This window comes from Ascaphus truei, chromosome 3, assembly GCF_040206685.1.
Source record: "Ascaphus truei isolate aAscTru1 chromosome 3, aAscTru1.hap1, whole genome shotgun sequence".
NCBI lineage: Eukaryota > Metazoa > Chordata > Amphibia > Anura > Ascaphidae > Ascaphus > Ascaphus truei.
In genome coordinates this window covers 338,464,264-338,491,131 of record NC_134485.1, presented here as the reverse complement: position 1 = coordinate 338,491,131, position 26,868 = coordinate 338,464,264, and the positions used below count along the sequence as shown (strand labels likewise).

Here is a 26,868-nt window from a genome sequence, read left to right as displayed (position 1 = left end):
GGGTCAGATGGTACAGCTCCAATCCGATTGGACACTGTATCATGTGCCCACCTCTTTTTTTATTTTGTAAGGATGTGACGTCATCTCCAAGGGAGGTAAATCGCATCCTTAAAACCATATGTTTCATATAACATGGTATTACAGCCAATGGGATTGAAGACAATCCCATTGGTTGCTGTACCATGTGATCAGTCACATTAGTTCAAATGGATGTGACATCATCCCTTAAAGTGGTCACATTGTTTTGAACTAATGTGACCTATCACATGGTACAGCAGCCAATGGGATTATCTTCAATCCCATTGACTGTAATACCATGTGATATGAGACATGTTGTTTTAAGGATGTGATGTACCTCCCTTGGAGATGATGTCCCATCCTTACAAAATAAAAAAAGAGGCGGGCACATGATACAGCGTCCAATCGAATTGGAGCTGTACCATCTGACCCTAAGATGTGACGTCACAGGCTCTATATAAGGCCTGTACGTTTCATTTTAGCGGAAGAAGTCAATGTGGCAACAGCCGTTTGGATTTATCATGGGGTTTTGAATTGACAGATGAAGATAGAAGATAGAATAAAATAAGAAAATAATGACAGATGAAGATAGAAGAAAGTAAAAGAAGATTTTTGTTACCTGTTCCTGATCTTCAAGGTTCATGGAGTTGGATTGCGGGTGATGACGTCGCAGGTCGAGAGCTTCCATATACGCCAGGATTCGAAGGGTGAAGACTTCTAAAGGTAAGATAAATATTGAATGTATGTACAGTACTTGCCTATTTTCAGTTTTTTTTCATTGTATTTATTTATTTTTATGTTTTTGCTTGTCCATTGACTGATTGATACTGTATTAATCTGTGCCCCTTTAGGCTACAGATAAATACAGTGGCAGCCAAAGCATTTTTTGGTAAATGCTTGTTTTCTATTGATTGTTATTTTTTCAATTTCTGTTTATTGTTTGGATTAAATTGTTTTGAATTGTTTTTAGTACATTTTAGGATTGGTTAGCACTTTAAATTATTTGTTTTGTTGGCTAGTGGTTTTATTTCTTTAATTGATTAGTTGGATAGATATTTATTTATTTGTATTCTTATGTTTTGAATAACAAAATTGGAATTCTTTTGCTGTTTTAGTGATAGATTAATGTAATTGATGTGTAGTTGAGGCTTTTTAGTTCTTTCAATGTTGGGGTGTCTTGGTGCTTGTGTATTTCTTTGATTATTGTGTATTTTTGGTCGTAATTATTTTTATTAGGTTGACCATTGAGTGATATAGTTGCTTATCATGCCCATATTATATGGATATGATATACCACTGTACCAATCAATGGGTACAGGGTGGGTATAGTGTGGCCAGGGTGGGTGGTTAGGCTTCCCAGGTGGGTAGCGGGAGACGGGGTTAACCCCTTAATTACTATAGCAGTTATTAACCGCTAAGGTGATTAAGGGGTTAGGGGCTATTAGATTGTTTTTTTTCCTTGTATTCTTGCTGGCATCGGAGGACATGGACCTGCAGTATATTGACGAGGATGCCCTTCATGATGGCAGGGGTAAGCAGAACATTATTTATTTACTTTATGCTGGCTGACTAATGTTTGATTTTATAATGAGCAAATGAGCTATTATCTATATCTGGATAATAGTTATTTTGCCATTAATGTACTGTATGTGTTCTGTGGGGTTGCTGGGGGTAGAGGAGGTGGGTAGTAGGGTTGTTGTGTTTATTTGGGTTGTTGTGTTTTTTTTTGTTTCTTCGTGGAAGAGGGATTGGGTGAAGGGGGTTGTAGCCCTAATGGTGGGTGTTTAGGTCTTCCGGGGGGTAGCGGGACTGGTTAACCCCTTCATTACCGTAGCAGTTCCCACCGCTATGGAAGTGAAGGGATTAACTCCTCCCGCAACCTTCCAGGTAGGCCTAACCACCCACCGTGTGACTACTACACCTTTCATTCACCCCCTCTGCCACAAGAAACAGGATATTGAGGTTTAACCCCTTCATTGCCTTAGCGGCTAGTCGCTAAGGTAATTAAGCTATTTTAATATTAATTTTAGTACTAGTGTAGATGAGCAGGGAGTCTCTGAAGCAGGACCGCGTTGTTTAGAGGTCCGGAGACCCCCTGCTTCCCCAGGTACAGGCCCCCCATAATGGGGCCTGTATCTCCTATGCATTTTAATCCGATGGTCACGTAACGGGAGACATTTAAATGCATAGGAGATACCGGCACCCCATAACGGTACCATGGCTGCCCTCAGACCCCTAATTAAACCAAGGTTCGTCAAGAAGCGGACAAAGAAGTTCATCCGCCACCAGTCAGATCGCTATGTCAAGATTAAGCGTATCTGGCGTAAGCCATGGGGTATCGACAACAGAGTCCGCAGGAGGTTCAAGGGACAGATCCTGATGCCCAACATCGGTTACGGGAGTAACAAGAAGACCAAACACCCATAACGGTGTCTGTATCTCAGGAAGCAGGGGGTCCCCGGACCTAAAATCAACGCGGTTCTGCTCCGGAGACCCCCTGCTCATCTACACTAGTATTAAAATGTATATTAAAATATTGCGATCGCCGGCGAGATATGCGCAGGGAGAAGCAGCCCTCTCTGTGCAGCTCTCTCTGCCGCTGAAAGAAATCACCAGGTTAGCCCTTTTGAGAGAGGTGATCATCACGTCGCAGGCTACTCGCCCATTTTGGGAATTTTGCTATCACAGGTAATCGAGGATTTCTGAATACCGTGATAGCAACGCTCAAAAAACTGGCGGCGTAACCGGCACGGCGTTTCTTTTTTTTATGAAGGCTTATAGAATTGGCCCCCAAGTATTTTTATTTGCCCCCGTCTAGATAAACTGTTACTGAACCTCAAGTGATTCAGTGTGTTTATACAGTACAAACTATAATAAAGGGAAATGATTTGCATCTTGACAAGCCAGACTGAGAATGAGCTGTGTTTAATTAAAACAATAACCATCATTAAATTAAGTGTGCAGATACAAAGTGAAGGAAACATTTGTTTTACCATCATAGGAAAAACTATAGCAGCACGAGAAGCCTTGATGACCCAAAGTAAAACCAAACAGGTCAGCTGGATGATGGTGAAGAGATGTACTTTACGCAGAGGGACGTGTCGCAGGTAGATGAAATCTGGTTGGTGTTTTACTGGCATTGCAAAGAGCAGCAGGCGGTCAAAGAACTACAACAAACAATGTGAAAATATGTTAGTGTTTTTCTAAGCAGACCGAAAACAACTTAAGTGGACTGAAATTTATTGGAAAATTTCAAAACTTTCTCAAAGCTAGTTTAAGCATGTTCACACATTTCTACCGGTCAGAATAATGTGGCAGATATCATTTTTGTGTGCATATGTGTTTCATACTGATTATTCAAACTTTTTTCTGTCTTCAAATTGTCACAAATTTTGGCACACAACATGCAAATGAATAGCTTTGAGCTTAGGGGAAGAGCTGCTTAAAGCAATATTATAATGGAATGGATCAGAATTTGTGTATTCATTGCGTTTTCAATTCTTATTGCATTCCCCCTTAGGAAACAAAGTGATTATTAATCAGGGTGACCAGATTTACAAAAGTAAAAAGTGGGACACATTAAAAAAAAATATTTATAAAACAATGACATCATCAACTGCGCTTTATGTCTCCTTTATGTCTCTCCGCCCCTCTCACACACATAGTCTATCCTCTCCCCCATCCCTCCATTCTCGTACCCCTCCCCATCCCTCCATTCACGTTCCACCCTTCCCATTCTGTCTCTCTCCCCATTCTCAGTCTCTCTCTCTCTCCCATTCTCTGTGTCTCTCTCCCCCATTCTCTGTCTCTCTCCCCCATTCTCTGTGTGTCTCTCTCTACCCTCCATTCCATGTCTCTCTCTCCCCATGTGGTGTGTGTGTCTCTCTATCACCCCATGCTGTGTGTCTCTCTCCATGCTGTGTGTCTCTCTCCCCATGCTGTGTGTGTCTCTCTCCCCATGCTGTGTGTGTCTCTCTCCCCATGCTGTGTGGGTCTCTCTCCCCATGCTGTGTGTGTGTGTCTCTCTCCCTCCCCATGCCCTGTGTTTGTCACTCTCTCTCCCCATGCAGTGTGTATGTCTCTCTCTCCCCATGCTGTGTCTCTCTCCCCATGCTATGTGTATCTCTCTCCCCATTCTATGTGTGTTTCTCTCCCCATGCTGTGTCTCTCTCCCCATGCGGTGACTCTCTCCCCATGCTGTGTGTGTCTCTCTCCCCATGCTGTGTCTCTCTCCCCATGCTGTGTCTCTCTCCCCATGCTATGTGTGTCTCTCTCCCCATGCTGTGTCTCTCTCCCCATGCTGTGTCTCTCTCCCCATGCTGTGTCTCTCTCCCCATGCTGTGTTTTCTCTCCCCATGCTGTTTCTCCCTCCCCATGCTGTGTGTGTGTCATTCTCTCTCCCCATGCGGTGTGTATGTCTCTCTCTCCCCATACTGTGTGTGCCTCTTTCTCTCCCCATGCGGTGTATATGTCTCTCTCTCTAACCCATGCGGTGTGTGTGTCTCTTTCCCCATGCTGTGTGTGTCTCTTTCCCCATGCTGTGTGTGTCTCTTTCCCCATGCTGTGTGTGTCTCTCTTTCCCCATGCTGTGTGTGTCTTTCTTTCCCCATGCTGTGTGTCTCTCTTTCCCCATGCTGTGTCTCTTTCCCCCTGCTGTGTGTGTCTCTCTGTCCCATGCTGTGCGTGTCTCTCTGTCCCCATGCTGTGTGTCTCTCTTTCCCCATGCTGTGTCTCTTTCCCCCTGCTGTGTGTGTCTCTCTGTCCCATGCTGTGCGTGTCTCTCTGTCCCCATGCTGTGTGTGTGTCTCTCCCCATGCTGTGTGTCTCTCCCCATGCTGTGTGTCTCTCTCCCCATGCTATGTGTGTCTCTGTCTCTCTCTCTCCCCATGATGTGTGTGTGTGTCTCTCTCTCTCCACATGATGTGTGTGTCTCTCTCCCTATATTGTGTGTGTGTATCTCTCTCCCCATGCTGTGTGTGTCTCTCTCTCCCCATGCTGTGTGTGTGTGTCTCTCTCTCCCCCCATGCTGTGTGTGTGTCTCCCCATTCTGTTTTTATGTCTCCCTATAGTGAGTGTGTGTGTGTATGTGTGTATGTCCCGACCTGTCACTTTGGAACGTGGGGGGGGGGGAGGAGCCATCTTGAGCCCTGGCAGCAGACACCGGAAGCTCTCACTGTCGGGGCTCCGCTGACACTTAACCCCGCCCCCACCCTCTGCAGCTCAGACCCGGCCTCTGCTCTCCTCCCTGCATTATTGCTCTCTGCTGCCCCCCTGCTCTGTTGGTCAAAACCGGGAAAGCCCCCAAAAAACGGGACATTTTAAAGAATGTCGGGCAGCCGGGACAGATGTTAAAAAACCGGGACCGTCCCGGCTAAACAGGGACATCTGTTCACCCTAATATTAACTCACTGTGTGCATGCAGATGAAATGTAAAAATGGAGATTTCAACATAGTTTGTTAACCAGAGAAGTCTACATCCCTTCAGGTTTGACTTTTTTTTGTCACCCCAATAAAAGATTTGTTATAGAATGATGCTCAGTGACACAATTTTTCACATCCCATTCTAATATGTACACTATCTAACACTACCTCATCCTACTGACAACCCCACTCCCCCAAATTGTAAACTGATGAACATTAAACAAGCTGCCTTGATGCTAAGAGACACAAATAAAAGAATGCTTTTTTTAATGCAGGTTGTGAAATAATATTTTTTACATGTTTATGTTTCTCAAACAGTTTCCTTGATCTGCAAACCAAGAGAAAGGTCCCTGCCCAGCTTAATATAATTGTATGGACGTACTGGAGGGGTGATATATAGGGCAGTATGCATGGAAGAACATGAGAAAAGAGAAGTGTCCCTTGTAATGCACTCAACCTCCTCTAATATTATAAATCTAAATAAATACATTTGTACATACAACAGATACATAGATACATACACAGATATACATAAGGCATACATACAGAAATACATAGACAGTCTTTCAAACAATCTTATGCTTAGGGCCGGAGGAAGCATAGGGCCCCTTACGCTGCTGTGAAACTATATTCTATAAATGCAGGTACAGAGAAAGATAAAATGTGAACACAAAATAGGAGAGGGTGATTGAACAAGAGAAACACAGGCCCATATTCAATATGCTGTGAAGCTACTTTTCTATGCTGGAGAAGAGATCAGATGCATTCAAATTAATGGGACTAAAATCTTCTCCAGCATGGAGATGTGCCTTCACAACATATTGAACACTGGCCAAAGGAGGAGGTCACACATTTTGTGGGACAAAGTTAGAGAGAAATAAATGTTCTGTACTCACTAAGGCCACATATCACATATCAGAAAGTACTCAGAAAGTGCACATACCTGAATTCCTCTCAGCGAAGAAACCCCCATATACAGAAACACTCCATACAGAACTGGCATTGGAATAAACTGCAAGCAGATCAACAGAATTAGTGTCACTGGTGCATAGGCAGTAAAGATAAAGTCATTACAGATGCATGCGCAGTAGTGCTATAGAAGCGGTGGCCATTACATGTAGCTCCGCAGGGGGACTACAATTCCCAGCAGCCTCTAGGGCTGTGATCACATGGGCGCGAACAGCCAATAGGGCTGCCAAAATTACAGCCAGCTAGTGGTTAGGTTTGCCGTGAATCTGAGAGCCACGCAAGTCGGAAGGGGAGCAGAGAGAGAACAGGTAGTGTCAAGGGAGCTGTGCTTCCCATGACTAGGCCTAGCTTGCCCCATGTAGGCCCTGACACCCAAATAGTTTGTGGGTGCTTCAGGGACAGGCCCATCTGATAGGGACATTGCCCCATTAGTTTGTATTGTTAAGGACACAGCAGTGACACCGTGCAGTACTTGCGGCCTGTGGTCTGGGATCAGACCACCGCCGCAAGATATAGAGACTCTCATGGTAGGAACCTCCAGCTGGAGTCCATCCCATGCAGAGGCGGATCCTGTCGCGGACGACGACCATGTGGGACAGACTGATCTTATCAACAGACGGCAGTACTCGGGGGCTGGAGCTCCTGGCAGGTATTCAACTCATCAAGTGCACCAACAAATCACACATGTCCCGAAAAAAGGGGACGAGGCTACCGCCCTATTGCACCTAGTGGCGCAGGCTAGCAGATGCAATTACATCTGCTATACATACATATTACATACAGTATATCAAATACTGTAGTGATATAACCTTTAATGGCCACTCGCTGTCAAAGAAAAATACAGTATATGTAGACCACTTGATGGAGCTTACTGCACTGGTGGATGATCCTTTGAAAATTATTATACTACATGTTTTTTCTTCCAATATGGTCACATCCTATACACCCAGAAAAAAATGCTGAGTTCTAGTAGTTCAAATATATTGTAGTGAATATAAAACAAATAGGTTTTGTCAAATTGAAAACTGGATTCTTTGATTTTGGTGACCCCATATTAATTTTTATTTTGGTCTATTAAAGGAACAGAATATGCAAAAGAATAAAGTATTAGAAGTCATTAGTTAATATTTTAACACATTAGTTTAATACTGGTATGGTATGAGTAAAAACACTGTAAACCCACTTTTATAACACAATTTGTTTTACTTAAAAATATCTGCTAGATATCTACAGGAGTTCCTTCAGTTAATTTAAATATTAACATACTGTAGTTACAAAGCCTAGAATTCAAGAAATATTTACGGGGCTTAGTTACTTTGTAACAATATAAATATTACTTATTAAAGTCCTGTTTGCTTCTCCCCTTTCTACGGCAAGTCACTCACCCTGTCTCTGTCTTATCACTCTTCACAAATAGGCATCTTGCTGTCACTTTTGTGTTCTCTACCATCTGTTTCTACCACTTAATATCTTTTCTTTTTTGGTCAAAGTTCACAGAATCTAACTTGAAATCAATATCATCAAATTATGCATCCTCTCACTCACTTCCACCGACAGTATGCTTGTCATTATTTCCTTCTCTCTCACTTTTCTTTTTAGGTGTTTGACAGTGAATACTGCCATAAGTTATGGATATTCAAAAGAATACTGCGTTAATCAGTTAGTTGCAAACTAAAAAGTATAATTTTCAAAATGACCAAATGAGCAATTTTTGCCAAATGTACTTCCCATCAATATTTTTTTACCTGTGGGGAATGTAATGTGTTTTTTGAAACCATTGTTACCTACCTTAAGCACTGTAGTCATAAACACAGAGCATCCCATAAGCACAAAGATCATCAACCCAGTGACCCTCTGCTCCCGGATTCCAAGAAACTTGGGTTGCTCTCCAGGGGCTGAACATTCTGATTCCAACTTGAGGCTATTCACATGGGTGATGGAGAGGACGGTGGCTGCAACAAACCATGGCAATCCCATCACTGAGCAGATTCCCAGCATCAGCCCAACCATCAGCAGGTCCAAGTGGTAACCACATCCTTTCTGTAGGAAGTGTGGAGACTAGCATTAATGTCTGGGAACTAAAGTAAGGGTAGCAACTGCGAGCTCCACATACTTCAGGAAATGGAACTTATAGCTTTTTTTAACATGGCTTCAGATTACAGGTTCTTCTTGATAAATGACATGCAATGTGTTGCACAGTTAGAAAACCAATAAGGAACCAAAGAAACTTGGTTGTTCAGTATATGACCATTTCTCCCATTTGAAAGGAATTCATGGATTTTTTTTGCATATCAGAATTAATAGGGAATCTTGCTTTGACAGAATAGAGAACATAGACCCCCCCAAAAGAGGGGGTCTAATTATGCTGAGAGTGACAGTAAATGTCTGAATAGACAATATATATGAATGCTATGAAGTCCGCCAGCACATTGCTTACTAAGTTCACTTAAACATATATTATCTCTTCTTGTGAAGTTACCGCACTCTACCACCGATCAACAGTAGAAACCATCATGTTCAATTCTTGCCCCATTCACAGACATCAGTGTCAGCAAAAAAAAAAAAGAAGAAGAACCAGTACTAAAAATGTTTGCAAACATAGAGCAACAAATTGTATACAGTATAAACAGCACCTAAGTAGAAGTATACAGTGAAAATGAATGTTAATGTGGTGCACGGGAATAATGAGGGACCCTTATTCCCTCCAAAAGCTACAATACAGAGCGCAGGGGGAGTTAAGTGCTGGGAACTCCCCCTGTGTTCTGTATAGAACATCAAATTGATCACTTATATCTGTGTAGAGCAACAAGTTTGACATCCTATGCATCCAAGAGACACACAGAGAGCTTAACAACCACCGCCTGGAGATTTCAAGCATGAAACAACTTTAATATACACATGACTCCTAAAGAACACCTATAACCATATTACAATGCAGACTGGGCCACTTGGAGAAGTTTAAAAATACTTTGTGGCGAGAGGCAAAACTATGAAACATCTGCGTGTATGTCATACTCTATCTTCAACATGCACCAAAGACAACCTAGATACTGTATATCAACAAATTCTGGCATTCAGTGTGTATTGTCTTGTCTAATTACAGATTTGTCACACCTTTCACAATTCTAAGCCCTGTAAATGGGCTGTTGTCTACTGTACCTTCCTCCAATCAGCATTTGACCTTGACCAGTTTCTTTGACTACAATATGAACCAAACTTGTTTTGTAATGCTCAAAGAGTTTGATTTGTCTTGTTCTGTTTCTCTACATCAATTATTTATTTTTTCTTGATCTTTCTGTATAGATTTATTTTTTTTATACCTTCCTGAATTACTTTTTTTTAATGTTTAATGTTTAAAGCCATGTCCAGTGCTACTCACCCACACCAACCTTTATATATAATGTTTTAAAAGCTGAATGTGAAAAATATACTGTAAATGGTCAATAATGCTATAAAGGTATCAAACAAGTGGAAAAGTTAAATGAGCAGTCCAAGTGAAATACTCCCCTTTTTTTCCGCATAGGTGGGGAGCAGGGGGTCTTCGAAGCTGATCCGCATTCATTTCAGCTACGGGGACCCCGTTTCCAGAGATACTTACCTCCGTAGTTGCTACTGGTACTTCCTGGTTCTTAAATCTCTCAAATTCAATTGTGTTTCCCCAGCATGGAATGGTAGATGGGGCACCTTTAAAGGTGAGTATCTCGGCAATCAGGGAGTGCCAGGAGTTGATATTAACACAGTGCTGCTCTAGAGACCTCTGTTTCCGAAATGGTTACACCTTGTTCTGGTCTTTTATACTCTGCTCACTTCTCTCTTCCCTGCTTACCTTGAGCTTATGTTCCTTCCTATTGATTATTACGGCAGTGATCTGCTGGTCCATAAATATAAGGATGGTGCACAACAAAGCAGGGAATATTGTAGGGAAAACAGTCCACCAAGGATTTGTTCCTATTGGATTCACCAGCCACCCTCTGTCATCTCTAGTTGGCTGTAATAAAATTGTACGAAGGTACAGTCAATGCATGAGTAAGAAATTATGTCACAATAGTGTTATTTGTAAGGAGGAGTGGGTTGGTATTTAATTAAGCAGAATACTAAAGTTACCAAAGCAGTTGACACCTTATCTTTGACTAGCAAAACGGTGAATGTCTTCAGCAGTATAAATATCTCTCTTTCATGATAAATGTAATTTCAACAGTCTAACTACCTTTGTACATGGAAAACATGCTGTTTGTGTAAGGCCGCGCTTATAGTGCCGGCGACGGCGACTTCGCCTGCAAACAAATGCATTTCTGCTGCCGCGTGTGCTTATAGTAAGCGCGACGGCGACAATGCGACGGAGGGACGTCGCCGTCGCGAAAACTGGTAGCCGGCAAAATTTGATTTTTCAAGGGCTGTCGCCTCATGTGACAGCCCTTGAACCAATCAAATACCAGGAAACTCGCGCCGCCGCCCAGCGAAATATAACTTTTGCCAGTGGCGGTAGCGACGTCACCCGTCGTGTCGGCGTCGCAATCAACGGCACTATACGCACGGCCTTAAAGCTACAGATGTAGCAGACTTCACGGCTCCCGCTGATAATGCAAAATAAACAAAAATATACATGCACACCCAAATAGTATATAATGAAATGTAAATGGGTGCAAGAACTCACCACCGCTGAGCAGACAGTAAATATACGAACTGTGAGAAAAAATGAAGGTGCACACCACGGTTATTGCCAATCCTGCCGACGCAACATATTGCATCATAGTGCATAACATCTCAGGGTTTCCAAAGGACTCAAGCGCAGTGACAACACAGAATATCACTGAATATCCCACAATAACAAGCCAGCGGGAGTAATGACCTTTGCTACATCTGTAGATACTGTAGGTCTTATGCCTAAGTGATGGAAAAATGCAGCAGCAATTCCAAACTTGCCCGGGAGGGTTCAATGCGTGTGTGGTTTTTTTAACAGAAAAGAAGAGATCCAACAGAAAATTATTTTACTTCTACGTCAACATTTCTATGCTACGGAAGATGCTGACAAATAATAATTAAATATAGGATTGTGTGAAAGGGAAAGTAGGAGCAATTTACAAAACAATTTTAGACATATATGTGCTGTAGGCAGCAAATTTACCATCTGAATTTAAACGTTAGTCTCTTGTATGAAATTGAATGTGTTTGATACCCATGTTATGGATTATGTTTATCAAAGTTATACTATTACACATATAACTCAACAGTAATGGTAAATCCTCAAGGCCTTCACTGATATACAGTACACATGCAGCCACCAGTATCCGATCACTTGCCTGGCTAAAAACTAAGGCACCTCACAGTAAATGCCTCAACATTTCTGTGAGATTCCTAATGGCTCAACGGATTAACACAGCGGGGGGTCCCTGCAGTCCCATTCACTTTGATTCAGTTTGAATGGGACTGCAGGGACCCCCCGCTGTGTTAATCCGATGGGCCATTAGGAATCTCACAGAAATGTTGAGGCATTTATTGTGCGATTGCCCCAAATTTTTCAAGGCAAGTGATCTAATACTGGTGGCTGCATCTGTAAATGTGAGGAGTAATCAAGATAATTATGGTGAAAACACCATACATGCAGTAATTATAGGATTTCATATGGATGTTCCTGATAAAGAAGGTCCAGCCTGCCTGTTTAAATGGTGACCACTTATGAAGCACATGGTGAGCACATGGTTTGGTTGTGCACCAGTCAATATAAACATGTACATTAGCACCCACCCAAAAAAAACAAACAAATATTAATTGAACAGAATTACCTTGAATTCATTTGGAACCTGAAGTTTTGGCGAGGGCACCCCAATTAAGTAGTCCACGATTACCATTGTTAGGATTGTGAGGAAAACGGCAAAGTCACTCACCATCGAGCGAACCTTGGGTGAAGTCAAGAAATGACTGCATTTAAATCAATTGTCAAAGAAGACTACCGTGGTCATTCTTTCATTAAAAATGTTTCCACTACATATCATACTGTATAGAGGTACATGCAGCAATGTATACACTTACATATTTTAGCCATTTGAATATTGCACAGTCTCAACCCATAAAAGGCTAAAAAAGCAAGAGACGTTTGAAAAGGTAAATGCCACGGAAACTCCTGTGCAGGAGGCGTGTGAGAATATGCATCGGTTCTTACTGGTGAATTTGCATTAAATTGTATGTTTTTTTTCTTTTAAGTAATCAATCTTGCTTTTGAGCTACTATTGCAGTAGCTCTTTGTGATTTGAATAGATTGAAAAATAAGAATTATTGACCCTTTGATCAGTGAAAGAATTACTGTAATTGAGTATGTCCACAGCTCGAATGCAGTGATGACTAATACAGAAGTGAGCTCTTTGCTGTTATTTAGTCCCATCGTATGAATGAAGACTGTAAGGACAGACTTGCTGTAGATCAATAGCGTGTCAAAAAAAGGGAGGAGGAAAAGGTAGGCATCAATGTGCCTTCAAAAAGTAGTTGTGTTGATCACTAAACTTGTGAAATATTTGGGACTTTTTTTTAAAACTACATTTTAAAAGATATTCAATATTTATATTGAAGAATATACAGCCTTTACAATGATTATTTTTGTAAGAAATGCAGAGCTGTGGTTTTGTGAATACAAAAGTGGTAATATTTGGGTCTAAGAAAAAAAATCCAGAAATCTTTAGTCTATGTATGTGTATATAGATAGATCTATATATATATATATATATATATACTGTATATATAGATATATACAGTGGTCAACAAATCACCCAAAAATCTACTCGCCGAACAAAAAAATCTACTCGCCACCTAGTCCCGCCCCCAGGCCCGCCCCCAGGCCCGCTTTAAAAAAAATAAAAAAATAAATTGAATAAATTCCTAGTAAGAACAACATTCGTTTTTGACATAAGTTTATTTATTGTATTACATTATACTACAATTAGTCCTGGTTACGTGTGTGTGTGTGTGTGTGTGTGTGTGTGTGTGTGTGTGTGTGTGTGTGTGTGTGTGTGTGTGTGTGTGTGTGTGTGTGTGTGTGTGTGTGTGTGTGTGTGTGTGTGTGTGTGTGTAAATGTCGGATTTACAAAAAAAACCCAGATGTGAATAACTTGTTTCCTGCACCCTTTATCCAGTGTCTGGACGCCCCCGATTCACAATATCTAAAGCAGCAATCCCAGCTGGGATCTTACCTGATCCGCAGTCCCCCTATGTCCAGGTACCCTCATTCCCGCAATGTTATATGTTGGAGGGGAGGTGTTCTCTACCTGTCTTCTGGGTTAGGGGGGATTCCCATGCCTCCCATCTGAAGCTTGAGAGTCAGATCTGGAAGAAAGCAGTATAGGTTATTTCGGTGTAGGTATAGGGCAGTTAAGATATACAGGGTAAATAAGATATCCAGATACAGAGAGGAGGGAGGGGAGACAGATAGAGAGACAGAGAGAGGAGGCAGGGAAGACAGAGAGACAGAGAGAGGAGGGAGGGGAGACAGGGAGACAGAGAGAGGAGGGAGGGGAGACAGGGAGACAGAGAGAGGAGGGAGGGGAGACAGAGAGACAGAGAGAGGAGCGAGGGGAGACAGAGAGACAGAGAGAGGAGCGAGGGGAGACAGAAAGAGGAGGGAGACAGAGACAGAGAGAGGAGGGAGGGGAGACAGAAAGACAGAGAGAGGAGGGAGGGGAGACAGAGAGAGGAGGGAGGGGAGACAGAGAGAGGATGGAGGGGAGACAGAGAGATAGAGAGGAGGGAGGGGAGGCAGAGAGACAGAGGGAGGAGGGAGGGGAGACAGAGAGAGGAGGGAGGGGAGACAGAGAGAGGAGGGAGGGGAGACAGAGAGAGGAGGGAGTGGAGACAGAGAAAGGAGAGAGGGGAGACAGAGAGAGGAGGGAGGGGAGACAGAGAGAGGAGGGAGGGGAGACAGAGAGATAGAGAGGAGGGAGGGGAGACAGAGAGACAGAGGGAGGAGGGAGGGGAGACAGAGAGACAGAGAGAGGAGGGAGGGGAGACAGAGAGAGAGATGGGGAGACAGAGAGAGACTGGGGGTGAATGACTGGCTGGGGGGGTGACTGACTGGCTGGGGGGGTGACTGGCTGGGGGGGGGTGACTGACTGGCTAGTGGGGGATGACTGACTGGCTGGGGGGGTGACTGACTGGCTGGGGGGGGTGACTGACTGGCTGGGGGGGTGACTGACTGGCTGGGGGGGTGACTGACTGGCTGGGGGGGTGACTGACTGGCTGGGGGGGTGACTGACTGGCTGGGGGGGGTGACTGACTGGCTGGGGGGGTGACAGACTGGCGGGGGGGGTGACAGACTGGCGGGGGGGGTGACTGACTGGCTGGGGGGAGGTGAATGACTGGCTGGGGGGTGACTGACTGGCTGGAGGGATGACTGACTGGCTGGGGGTTTGTGACTGACTGGCTGGGGGGGGGGGGTGATTGACTGGCTGGGGGGGGGTGACTGACTGGCTGGGGGGGGTGACTGACTGGGGGGGTGACTGACTGTGTTACTGGGTGGGGAGGGGTAACTGATTGAGGGATACCTCTGGTGTCCTACGCACACAAACACATACAACTTTCTGTCACACACACACACACGCACACACACAGTCTGTCACACACACACACACACACAGTCTGTCACACACACACACACACACACGCACACACGCACACACACAGTCTGTCACACACACACACACACACACACACACACACACACACACACACACACACACACACACACACACACACACACACACACACACACACACACACACACACACAGTCTGTCACACACACACACACACACACACAGTCTGTCACACACACACACACACACACACACAGTCACACACACACACACACACACACACACACACACACACACACACACACACACACACACACACACACACACACACACACACACACACACACACAGTCTGTCACACACACACACACACACACACACACACACACACACACACACACACACACACACACACACACACACACACACAATGTCTGTCACACACACACACACACACACACACACACACACACACACACACACACACACACACACACACACACACACACAATGTCTGTCACACACACACACACACACACACACACACACACACACACACACACACACACACACACACACACACACACACACACACACACACACACACACAATGTCTGTCACACACACACACACACACACACACACACACACACTGTCTGTCACACACACACCACACACACACACACACACACACACACACACACACACACACACACACTCACACACACACACACACACACACACACACACACAATGTCTGTCACACACACACATACTCACACACAATGTCTGACACACACACACACACACACACACACAACGTTGAGCAGAAGAAGCAGCAGCTCCCCCCACCACACCTCTGGTAGCTCACATGAAAGTTTACAGAAGGAGCCGACACCACAGATGACTCCACCCCCCCCTCTCAGCTTACAGGCAGGAGGCAGCGAGGACTGCACGCACGCTCCTAGGAGGGAGGAGGAGGAGAGCGGAGAGTGAAAAGCCAGGGGCAGCAGTGAGTGCGGCCGGCCAGCGGAACCCCTGGGACTCGAGGGGGGGGGTAGAGAGGAAGAGAGGAACGGCCGTGACCAGCACCATGCTCCCCCCCCCGCGCCCATCTCCCACCCCGCGCGGGCAGCCATGGGGATCAGGGGGGAAGTAGGGCCTGGGGGGGGGGAACACCCCCGCTACCATCTCCCACCTCGTGGGTAGACACGGGAACCTGGGGGGAAGCAAGGACTGGGGGGAAGAGCGAGGACTGGGGGGCAGGTGGGGAGAACACCCCCGCTACCATCACCTACCCCGCGGGCAGACACGGGGACAGGGAGGGGAAGCGGGGACCGGGAGGGGGGGATGCAATGGAGTACTAACCTCTTCAAGCAGCAGGAAGAGGATGCACCTGCGTGGCCTTAGCCTGGATGGGAAAAAAATCTTGGCAGCCCGCCAAGTCCTGTCAGCCAATCAGGCTGCTGGATTGAAAAAAAAATTTTTCAGCGCGTGCAGGGAAAATTAAAAAAAAAACACGTGCGCTGCTTGGGCGGCCATAAGGAGGTCGCCACGAGGTCAAAACCACTCGCGTCAAAACCTCTACGCGTTTCTCCCCTTAGAGTTTCTACAGGAGAAGGGGAGAAACGTGTAGAGTGAAGGTGATTCACAGCCATCTCGTCAACCGGAACTCCAGAAGCCTCGCTGACGTCACATCTGCCCTGCTGGAACGCAGTCGTGAGATGCACGCCAAGAAGAGGGAAGGAAATACAGCTCAAAGACACCGGAGGCGAGATCCATTTGCGTATCTAAATGCTTTTAAATAGCATACATCATGTGAGTGTATTGTTATATTTTTAACCATTCGAATACAGTTTTTATCCAGATCGCACTATGTTGGCTTTTCTGTGTTTAACCATTTAAGGAATACTTTCCTACATCAAGGCTCAAGCCAGCTCATCCCCACTGCAGAGATATACCTAAAGATACCTTTATGTACACAGCACCATTCTCACACTTGTGAGTATATTACCATCAGACCTAAAGAAGAGTACTCGTTTGTCACAATACTGCACAATACTGCACCATCAGTTTTATATCTTTTATTTCCACATGTTTGCGCTTCCCTTTGAACACCATGTCGCCATACTCACCTGGGATTGAGAGAGCAGTCCTGCACTGGGTCACAGCAGCATTCTAAGGATTTGTTTGTATAACTTTATTTATTTAATTTATGGTTTATATATTAATACTAGATTAATACGTGTTTAAATTCTATATTAGAGCGCCACATTTGATATACCACATTTTGAGTACGGCCTATGTTTATCTGCTAATCTATTAAGCTGTTACTATGAGATTCATTTTAAGAACGTCTCCTTATTATTAGTGTCTCTAGATCAAATACACTTCTATACTATGGTTATGATTATCACATAACTATTTATAGTTTATTTAACTATCTCTATAGTCAGAAATCAATGGTTGTGAATCATTCTCTATATCGATATACAGTGAGAATATATATCAAAATTATGAATATAGATGTTTAATAAGTTTTTAAAAAAATGATATCTCTCTGTCAATCACTAACCATCTTTTTCCCTCTTCACTCTTATTTTAATTATTCTGTTTCATTTAGCTTATTTGAGTATATTTTATGTAGCCTATATGCATAATTAGCTAAGACCTATTACATTGTGTTTATCTTATATAACATTCTTTTCGTGGTCAAGTACCCCCTTAGAGATCCATTACATTATAACACACTGCACAATGTTAGACCATAAATTGCATTTTATTTTTGCATTGGGCTCATCAATATCCCTAGGTCTCCACTATGGAGGAGAGCGCTGTTGCGATAGCCCTTGCCTCTCCGAGACACCAGTAAGTATGGATGTCTCGCGAGACTAAGGAGCTGATCCCGCGACGTCACTTCCGGTTCAGACCCTATGGGACGTAACTGTTTGTTTTACCTATATCGACGTGGCTTCAGGGTTGAATGGCGCTATGCATTCTGGTAAGTGATCCCCTAGGACTCTAGTTATTCTTAGAGTCTCGCGAGAGGTGCACTCAGTCTGCTGACGTCACCGACGCTGATAGACGCAGTCAATTAAGGTAATTAGATTTGTTGTATAAAAATGTATGTTTTTTGTGACTTGGGCATACTCTTTGACAAAGGGCTCAGCCCGAAACACGTCAGAGTAGTGGTTGCCGGTTTTATGGTGTCTCCCCTCCCCCTATATACCAATAAATTAGTTTTAACCTATGGTGTGGTGGATCCTGCTTTTTTGTCCCTGCGCTGTGCTCCATCTCTCCTCTCTAGAGGCTCTTCACTTATATTAATACTAGATTAACACGTGTTTAAATTCTATATTAGAGCGCCACATTTGATATACCACGTTTTGCAATTGGATGCCTTTATATCTTGCTGCCAATTCATGGTGAACCTAGGCTGTTTACATCCACTCTGCAAACCTGGGACTCACCCTATCACCGCAGATGACCACAATAGAGATTTCTCTCCCACGAATGGTTCTGTTTCAAATCCTGTAAGTGCACATTCTTATGGTTGCGGATTTTTAAAATAAATGTACCTTATTTTTTACTCAGTTACGTGCTATGGAGCTTGCGCTTTTATTTGTTTTTTGTTCATATATAAATATATATATATATATATATTTATATATATATATATATATATATATATATATATATATATATATATATATATATATATATATATATATATATATATATATACATACAGCAAGTATTTCATGAAAGATCTGAATTTAGAAATGGTTGATGTTCACTCACAAAATAAATATAGACAGCCTCTAAAGTAAGTTTCAAAAAAAGGGATTGCATTAGGTTTAAGGTTAGTTGCTTAATATCTTTCCAGCTGCAACCTGAAAAGATACTAGGCATGTTTTGTACTTTAGCTATTACTTTCACTGTAGCTCTTCAAAAATATGCCTATTAGTCAAACTGATCCTGATATAACATTAATTATAGCACAAAGAGAGTGTAATCCTTTTTAAATCACTTATGCCTCGAAGTTACAATTCAAGGTACTTTATCTACTTTAATTTAAATATCCTCTTACACTGTTTGCATTATGCATGAAGTACTGTGGCCTAGAATCATCAAACTCTGTTAAAATGGAGTTACTATCACACCAGGGGAAAAACATAGCGTGTGCTTTTATCGCAATTTTGTGATCAACATTGTGGTAAACTTTCTTCAGGTGCAATATTTTAAGACAAATCGTGATGCGGTAAATAACATAGCCAATAATTACAAGTTAATTATCGCTTCGGGATCAAATGGAGAAGTGTAATGTCATATTTCTACCATAGGGTTATATATCATAACCCTATGGTAGAAAATACATTAACTCCTTTGATGCCTCTGATACCACATACATTTAAGGGTTGAATATTAGTTTAACTAAATTTCCTATCTGTTGGCTACCTAACCAGCATCAAAATGGAAAAAATTGTAGTAATTAGTCATTTTGGTGCCAGTCACAATATTTGTATCAGATGGGCTAAAGAAAATGCATTATTTTTAGTGGTACAACGGTGATAACTTGCATCATAAAATAATGGTATTTTGGGGGGCTATACAGTAATACCACATTTCCCATTGTTTGATGATTCTAGGCCTGTGTCAGGTAGTGGTTGAGAAAATTATTAAATGTACTTACGCTATTTCCTTTTCTTGTAGTTCTTACTTGACAAAGTCAATTAGTGGGGAAAAGCTCCACGTCCTGCTGGGGGTAGGACAAAGTTCTTGACCCTGGTAAAAGTAAGCATTCACTCCTTCAGTGCCAGTTATCAGTACTGACAAAGCTCCAACCACACTGGCATTGGTGGAGTCCTGAATATCCAACTTAAAGTGCCTAATGAATGTATGCAATGATGCCCAGGTGGGCGCCATGCCCATTTCTTCTGGGGAGATATCAGTTTTCCCTTCCCATGATTTCGCCATAGCTCTTGTGGGATATGCATTGATCTTAAATGGCAGAGAATGTGCTGATGACTTCAGCCTCAGAAATACAATTACTTATCCATTTAGAGATTGACAAGACTGATGCTGCCTGACCTTTCCTTGGACCTAAAAACAGGACAAATGGGTGCTCTACTGCGCACATAACAGCTGAGTGCTCTGGCTATTCAACCAGGTTATGGAGAATTATTTGTTTCTCGTTAGAAGTGTTGGCCAGAGTAGGCGAACAGAAAACTCCTGATTTCAATGAATGGTAGAGACTACCTGATGGAGGTAGGGTTCTTTAGGTGACAGTGCTTATATTTCTTCCACTTTTCCAGCCTTGGTGATGGCTACAAAAGATAACACTTTTTTCTTTTAACAATTTGAGCAGTAAGGAAAAGAAAGGGATGTCAATGTGTTGAGTACCCACGATAGGTTCCAGAAGAGCAACGGTGCCTTAATTGGGGCTCTTGCTTTAGCAATGGCTCTAAAGAAATATACCACTGGATTGTGGGAAGACAACTGTGCCTGGACAAAGTTCATGCGGCCAATTATTGAACTTTAAGAGTTTAAGAACTTTGTCTAATCCGTGTTAAAAAAAATCCATAATACAGTGAATTTGGATAGCTTCTGTTGGAATATGATGAGACATACACCAACTAAAAAACATTTTCCAAATTCTGCAACATACAGTATACTTGAAGTCACTGTTTTTTGACAGGAGACTAGTGTCAATGACATTGCGTGATAGGCGTAATTTCAGTAATAATGACCGCTTAATTTCACGTCATAAGCTGAAGGATCTGTGGCTTGGGGTTACGAACGCGTCCAGACGACTGGACAATGCTGGTAAAATTTGAGGTTCTAATATTGAAGTTTGATGAGGTCAACAAACCAAAGTTTTGTGGGTCAGTTGGAGGCTACCAACATTACTTCTGATCGGTCTATTTTCTATTCTTGATCACCTGCTATATTGAGGGAAACTGGTGGGAAGATGTAGCCGAGACAGAAAGTCCAAGGCCTGCACAAACGTTGCCCATGGTATTCCCATCTTGAGCAATATGTTGCTGCATTGCAGCATTATACTGCTGATATCATGAGATCTACTTCTGGCAGTCCACAGTGATATGCCATGTCTACAAAAACCTGGTCATTCAAAGACATTCTCCTGAAATCAATAAGGTTCTGTTAAGAAATTATGCTTGAGCAGTTTGTTTCCCAGATGTGTCTAAAATTCCTGGTGCATTGCTTTCTGCCCAATGAAAACTCTTTACCTCTAGCTTTGGTGCTTCCTGTGCCTCCCTGCTTGTTGATATAAGTTCCTCCTTCCTTATGTGTCAGTTTGTCTTACCATATATGTACTCTTTTGCCATACAATGTTATTGTCCTCCCTCCCATATTGTACTGGGCTGAGGAAAATTTTGGCCCCATTCAAATAAAAGATAATAATAATAAAGTCACTGCAAAGATGCTGTACTAATGCACTCTATGTGATTTCCTCTTAGCAGGTGAAAAAATACTCTAAAAGACTTATTGAATCCTTGATTGCTTTCTCCCATTTTCCTTGAGCGCAGTACTGTAGTCGTGGCCGTGTGCTCCCCATTCCAGGAGACTGGTCTCTGATGTAATAGGCTTCTAGATAGAGTAGATGTCTCCAATGTTCTCCCCTTTCTCGGGTATTTACCCTTATAAACTAGGTTAGTCTCTGTATTATACTTGGAAGTACTTTTATCTTTTGCACCTTGTTTTGAGCTTGTGAATCCCAAAACAAAAGGATGATTTTCAGAATTGTTCTGAGATGGAACCTACTCCAGATAATTACTTCGTTTGCTTCATTGAATATCCAAGTGATAAACTCCTCTGCTGTTGCTTCCTTTCCAAAGATGACTGATTCCCTGATAATCAAGTGGATCTTTTCTTCTGGCAGACATACAATCAGGTTCTTGAGTGTTAAATAGCAGTCCCAAGATGTTCTACTCCTTGCTTGTCTAGGGATTGCTCTTGAATAAGTTGATTTTCCACCCCAATTCTGAAATGGTGTAGACTCCCCCAAGCTTCCTGTAATTCTCCAGCTTCTTCTTCCTCCCAGAAAAATATATATTATTAATCAGCTATCAGAAGATACATGTCTGACCTAGAAGGTGACAGATTCAACTGCTTATTTACTGACGTTTGTGATTTTGAAATTGTGGGGAAAGAGCCTCTTTGCATCCTTCTCACTGGCTGCTTCGACTAGATCCATGAAAGCATTTTTCCTCTAGGTAAATAATTCCGTTATTTGTGAGAAGCTTCTTCTACACATTGCCTAAATGCAGTCAGCACATAACTTATTAGTGTATCCAGGTGGTAACCTTTAATCCCAGGCAGTATGTGCTAGAAGCTGTGGCTTTTTTTTGTGGTTTAACAAAAGTATTGAAAACTGCAGGCTTTCCTTTCGGTTCTTGGGAAGGAGTATTAGAAAGAGACTTCCTGTGCTGCAGCCCCAAGTGCACTGGCAGAATGACCAAAACAAACTGAGGTAAAGAATATCACAGCTCATCCTTAAAAAAAAGTCTGCAAGCTACACCCCCTTGAGACCAATGAAACACACTGGAATGCACCAGTCAACTTTTCTTCTCTGTCTTTCCATTGGCGACAAAATGCGCTGTCTCCAGGCAGTAGGGAGACGCAGTACCGTAAGGGAGGAGGGAGGTTGTATAACGTGTATGATATAATCAACATATGGGCGAGACATTTTTTCTGCCACTTCCCACCCATGGTGCTCCTTCCTCTCTCCGGCAGCCGAGCCAATGCTGCCCGAGAAACGTCCAGCGGTCTGCCCAAAGGTGGTCTAATCAAAAATGTATAAATGGAGGAAGGTAAAAGGCACCTGCCTCCCAGCTGGGGAAGGACAAGAAAGTGGCCCTGATAGAATGAACGCCTACTTTATACCAGTGCTAAGAACTTTGTCCCACTCCTACAGTAACTGCAGAAGCCTTTTCCCACTAATTGACTCTGCCATTGAAGATGCAGAAAAAAAAGGCACTTTAACTAGGTTGACTAAAAAAATGTTAACCATCTGTTCTAGATTCAATCAGATAATGAGTGCTACTTTTTAAAAGATTAGTTGGACTTGCGAAGATATCATCATTACCCGACTAATACCTTCTCAAAAATAACATAACAAAGTATCTTCCATGCCTTCTGTGCCCTTTTCTAGTGTATTTATGAAAGATGATTGAGCTGCGTAGTGATGCGCAGTCCTCCTAACTGCATGTATTCTTGATGATTAAATGACTACGTTTTACTAAAGTAATTAATTTTTATTTATAAAATGTTTTACCAGGAAGTAATACATAGAGAGATACCTCTCGTTTTCAAGTATTGAAAGGTTAATATAACCGCAAAGAGTGCTTGCTACCAAACAAAAAAATACGGTCTTAACAGCCACCAAAGGACAGAATGAAGATATAAAGCTAATCTTACTCTCAACTACAACATGCTCATTTTCAAAGGAAGTACTGTAGTTTAACATTAATTGCTACTTTATTTTTTTTTCTATTTATTTTGTAAAAATAAATTCATTAAAAAAACTATATATATTTTTACATTATTTAAGGTAAGATTAGTCCCCTTATATCAAAACCTGATTTTGTGCCCTGGTTTAGAGTTGCCATTTCCGGTTTACTTGCCTTGGTAGGGAAGTATCGACTTGTTTTAAATGTCTTCAATGTGCTGGACATTGCGAAGGTTGTGAAAAACAGTATGCAGCACCAGAAGAGAACATCTGGAGTGTAGGGCCCATGATGTCCACAGGCAGGTCCCACAAACTCTCCGTGCATTATCTTACATTGCTTAAAAATAGAAAACATAATTAACATCAACCACCATCAAGATAGATGAGTAAATTTGTGCATTGCTCCTTTAGATTAGAGCATCTACTGTACCAGCCAGAAAATGTTTTACCTTTTTACCTTTTCCAAGGGCAGATACAGTAAGTAGGGGCCATTTACTGTATCAAACTGATTATTAATGCTGTACAGTGCATCCCTGAAAAGCTGTTTACTTATTCTGGCATTTTCATCAAATGTTAAAAAAATTAAAAAAAAACCTTCTATGGGGAAAAACCGTATAAAATGTTGCAAATGCATTTTGGACAGGTTCACGCATTAGATAGGAAGAATTAGTCATTGGTTGCAAATATGCTTGCTGAAGGTAAAAACTGATGCAGAAACAGCACTATTTACCAGAGAGAAAAATAATGAGTCAATGTTATGCGTTCTTTAAACCAGGGGAGCGCAAACTTTTTTCCCTGCGACCCCCTGCCGGCAGTTCCCCTCTCTCCGCACCCTCCCCCCTATTACCTTGGCGTCACAACGTCATGTTGCCATGGCAAAGTGACGTCACATGACCTCGTGGCGTGTCTAAGAAGCCGCCGGAGTCAAGGTAAGTAAGGTTTACAGAGGCCTTCGTTGCTCCCCCGGCACTTAATTTAAGTGCCTTCGAGAAGCGCGCGGGGCCTCTGTTAACTCCGTACCCCCTGCAGTCAGTCTCGCGCCCCCCAGTTTGCGCACCTCTGCTTTAAACAGTCTAGTGCTGGTATACTTCAAACAAATCCCCCCCGCATAATTCAGTCACTGAGATATTTTTTCAACTAATTAACACAATTCAATGGTCCTGCATCATAAGTTTTATTTACTTACACTAACAGTGAAGTTGGCCCAGTCTGTTTCAGAAATAGTCATGTTGTTTTCCCTCCAGTGAAGCAAGGTTGTGTTGGATGGAGTTTCAGGAGCAGCACACTTACAGCTAAGACAAATACATAAGTTGATTATACATCCATTTCCCCAAAAGTTCAGCGATTAAAACTGTATAATCACCGTTGACTACCAAGCGTGGAAGCTTAAAGGTTAACACCCACGTAGGATGAAAGTAAACTAATTGCATGAGATAAATCATCAGAAAATGATAAATATTTGTAAATCATTCTTGAAAGTTCTCTTGGAGATTTTTTTTTATAAACATTGTGAACTGAGGAGTTGTTTTAGTTCCCTTATTTTGTACTACTTCCGTTTTAACACCTTCGCTGACAAATGGGCTAGCGGCGCATTTAATTGTGTTGCAGGTACAGGTGGTCCTCGTTATCCAACGTTTCACTTTACAACGAATGGCATATCCAACGCTTTACAATGCAACCCTGTGGGCCGTTTTTCGACGCCGGAATGTGTTATCCGTTATCCGACGCTCACTGCCACTGATTAACATGGGACTCACTTTACAACGGTTTCACTATCCAACGCTACTTCCAGAACGGATTCCGTTGGATAACCGAGGACTGTTTATACTGTACATCTGGCAGTAAAAGTTAAGCACTATGCACCTTCCCTAGTTGTCCCAGCTGACTAGCTGGTCAGTATGGGCTACAAAGGAGTTACTATTTGTCTACAAATAGCTTAGGTAACTGAATTCCAGTAAGACTACCTAGGCCTTCTCAATGAGAGCCTAGGAAGCCTCATTGGAACCAAAAGGGTTGATCATAAAAAAGAAACTACTTTTACCAACTATAGAGCGATCCAGTCCGGCCTGTCCCTCGTTTATGTGCTGCCTTAGGCAAGCACTATTAAGGCCACCCCTTTTCCCTACAAAAAATGTCCCGGTCACGTGGGCCAATAGGTAGCTGTCCTTCCCTGGGGATCACCTAGCCACCAGACCCCTGGGCTACCCTATTATTACATGCCCGTTAGCTCCTTGCATTCTATGTAAAAGTACATGCTTTATTCCTGTGTCAAAATGTATGAAAAATATCCAAATGTATTTAGTGTAACATAAAGCAGAGTCAAAGTTTCTGGACATGCAGGGCTGAGAAACCCTTTGAAAAAAATGGGACAGTTATCCCAAATCCAGTGCTCAAGTGCTGCTTACACAATAGAATGTTGAAATTCTCAGAATGAATAAAGCTATTTAACCAGTCAGACAGAACGGCACATCATAAATTACTTGATATATAGAAAATGGGACTTTTGTAGTCCAAGTGGTGCAACAGATATATTCACAGGTATTATTTAGTAGTAAGTCCCATATGCTCGGATGTGTATTCCTTAGTCTTGAAATATAAGTGGAATTAATAGTGTTCCATTAAACTTGATAACCATAGTCAGCCATTAAATCTGTTCACAAATTGTGACCGCCCTAAGGCTACAAATGTATAGAGTGGGATTTATAGGGTATTAGGGGAACATAACACCAAAGGCTGAGAGTTCCCTTTTCTCCTACCACACTCACAAAGTCACAGAACAGTATTGGTTGACATAATCAAGGAACAATTCAAATGTAATAGTCCACTCACTTGCTTGATTGTAGAGTGCTGTATCTCAATAAGGAATCCATGCAGGCGTGCTTCCAGCTTGATTGCAGAGTATATGTGAAGAGCCTCTAGAGAGGAGAGATGGAGCACAGCGCCAGGACAAAAAAGCAGGATCCACCACACCATAGGTTAATCTAATTTATTGGTATATAGGGGGACACCATAAAACCGACAAACACTACTCTGACGCGTTTCGGGCTGAGCCCTTTGTCAAAGAGTATGCCCAAGTCACATAAAACACACATATTTATACATCAAATCTAATTACCTTAATTGACTGCGTCTATCAGCGTCGGTGACGTCAGCAGACTGAGTGTACCTCTCGCGAGACTCTAAGAATAACTAGAGTCCTAGGGGATCACTTACCAGAATGCATAGCGACATTCAACTCTCAAGCCACGTCAATGTAGTTAAAACAAACAGTTACGTCCCGTGAGGTCTGAACCGGAAGTGACGTCGCGGGATCAGCTCCTTAGTCTCGCGAGACATCCATACTCACTGGTGTCTCGGAGGGGCAGGGGCGATCTCCACAGCGCTCTCCTCCATAGTGGAGACCTGGGGA

The 26,868-nt window shown here is 42.7% G+C and overlaps 1 protein-coding gene across 3 annotated transcripts in view; it reads right to left on the bottom strand.

Moving 5' to 3' along the window:
* The window catches only part of SLC4A8 (solute carrier family 4 member 8), a 423,930-nt gene that overhangs the window by 20,986 nt on the left and 376,076 nt on the right, over positions 1-26,868 (bottom strand). For all 3 annotated transcript variants that reach the window (XM_075591636.1, XM_075591637.1, XM_075591639.1), the window contains 7 exons: positions 24,646-24,751; positions 23,635-23,796; positions 12,192-12,305; positions 10,235-10,396; positions 8,197-8,448; positions 6,383-6,451; positions 3,012-3,185 (listed from right to left, as the gene is read on the bottom strand). In XM_075591636.1, the coding sequence (XP_075447751.1) occupies positions 3,012-3,185; positions 6,383-6,451; positions 8,197-8,448; positions 10,235-10,396; positions 12,192-12,305; positions 23,635-23,796; positions 24,646-24,751 (1,039 nt within the window). The remainder of the gene's footprint in view (positions 1-3,011; positions 3,186-6,382; positions 6,452-8,196; positions 8,449-10,234; positions 10,397-12,191; positions 12,306-23,634; positions 23,797-24,645; positions 24,752-26,868) is intronic.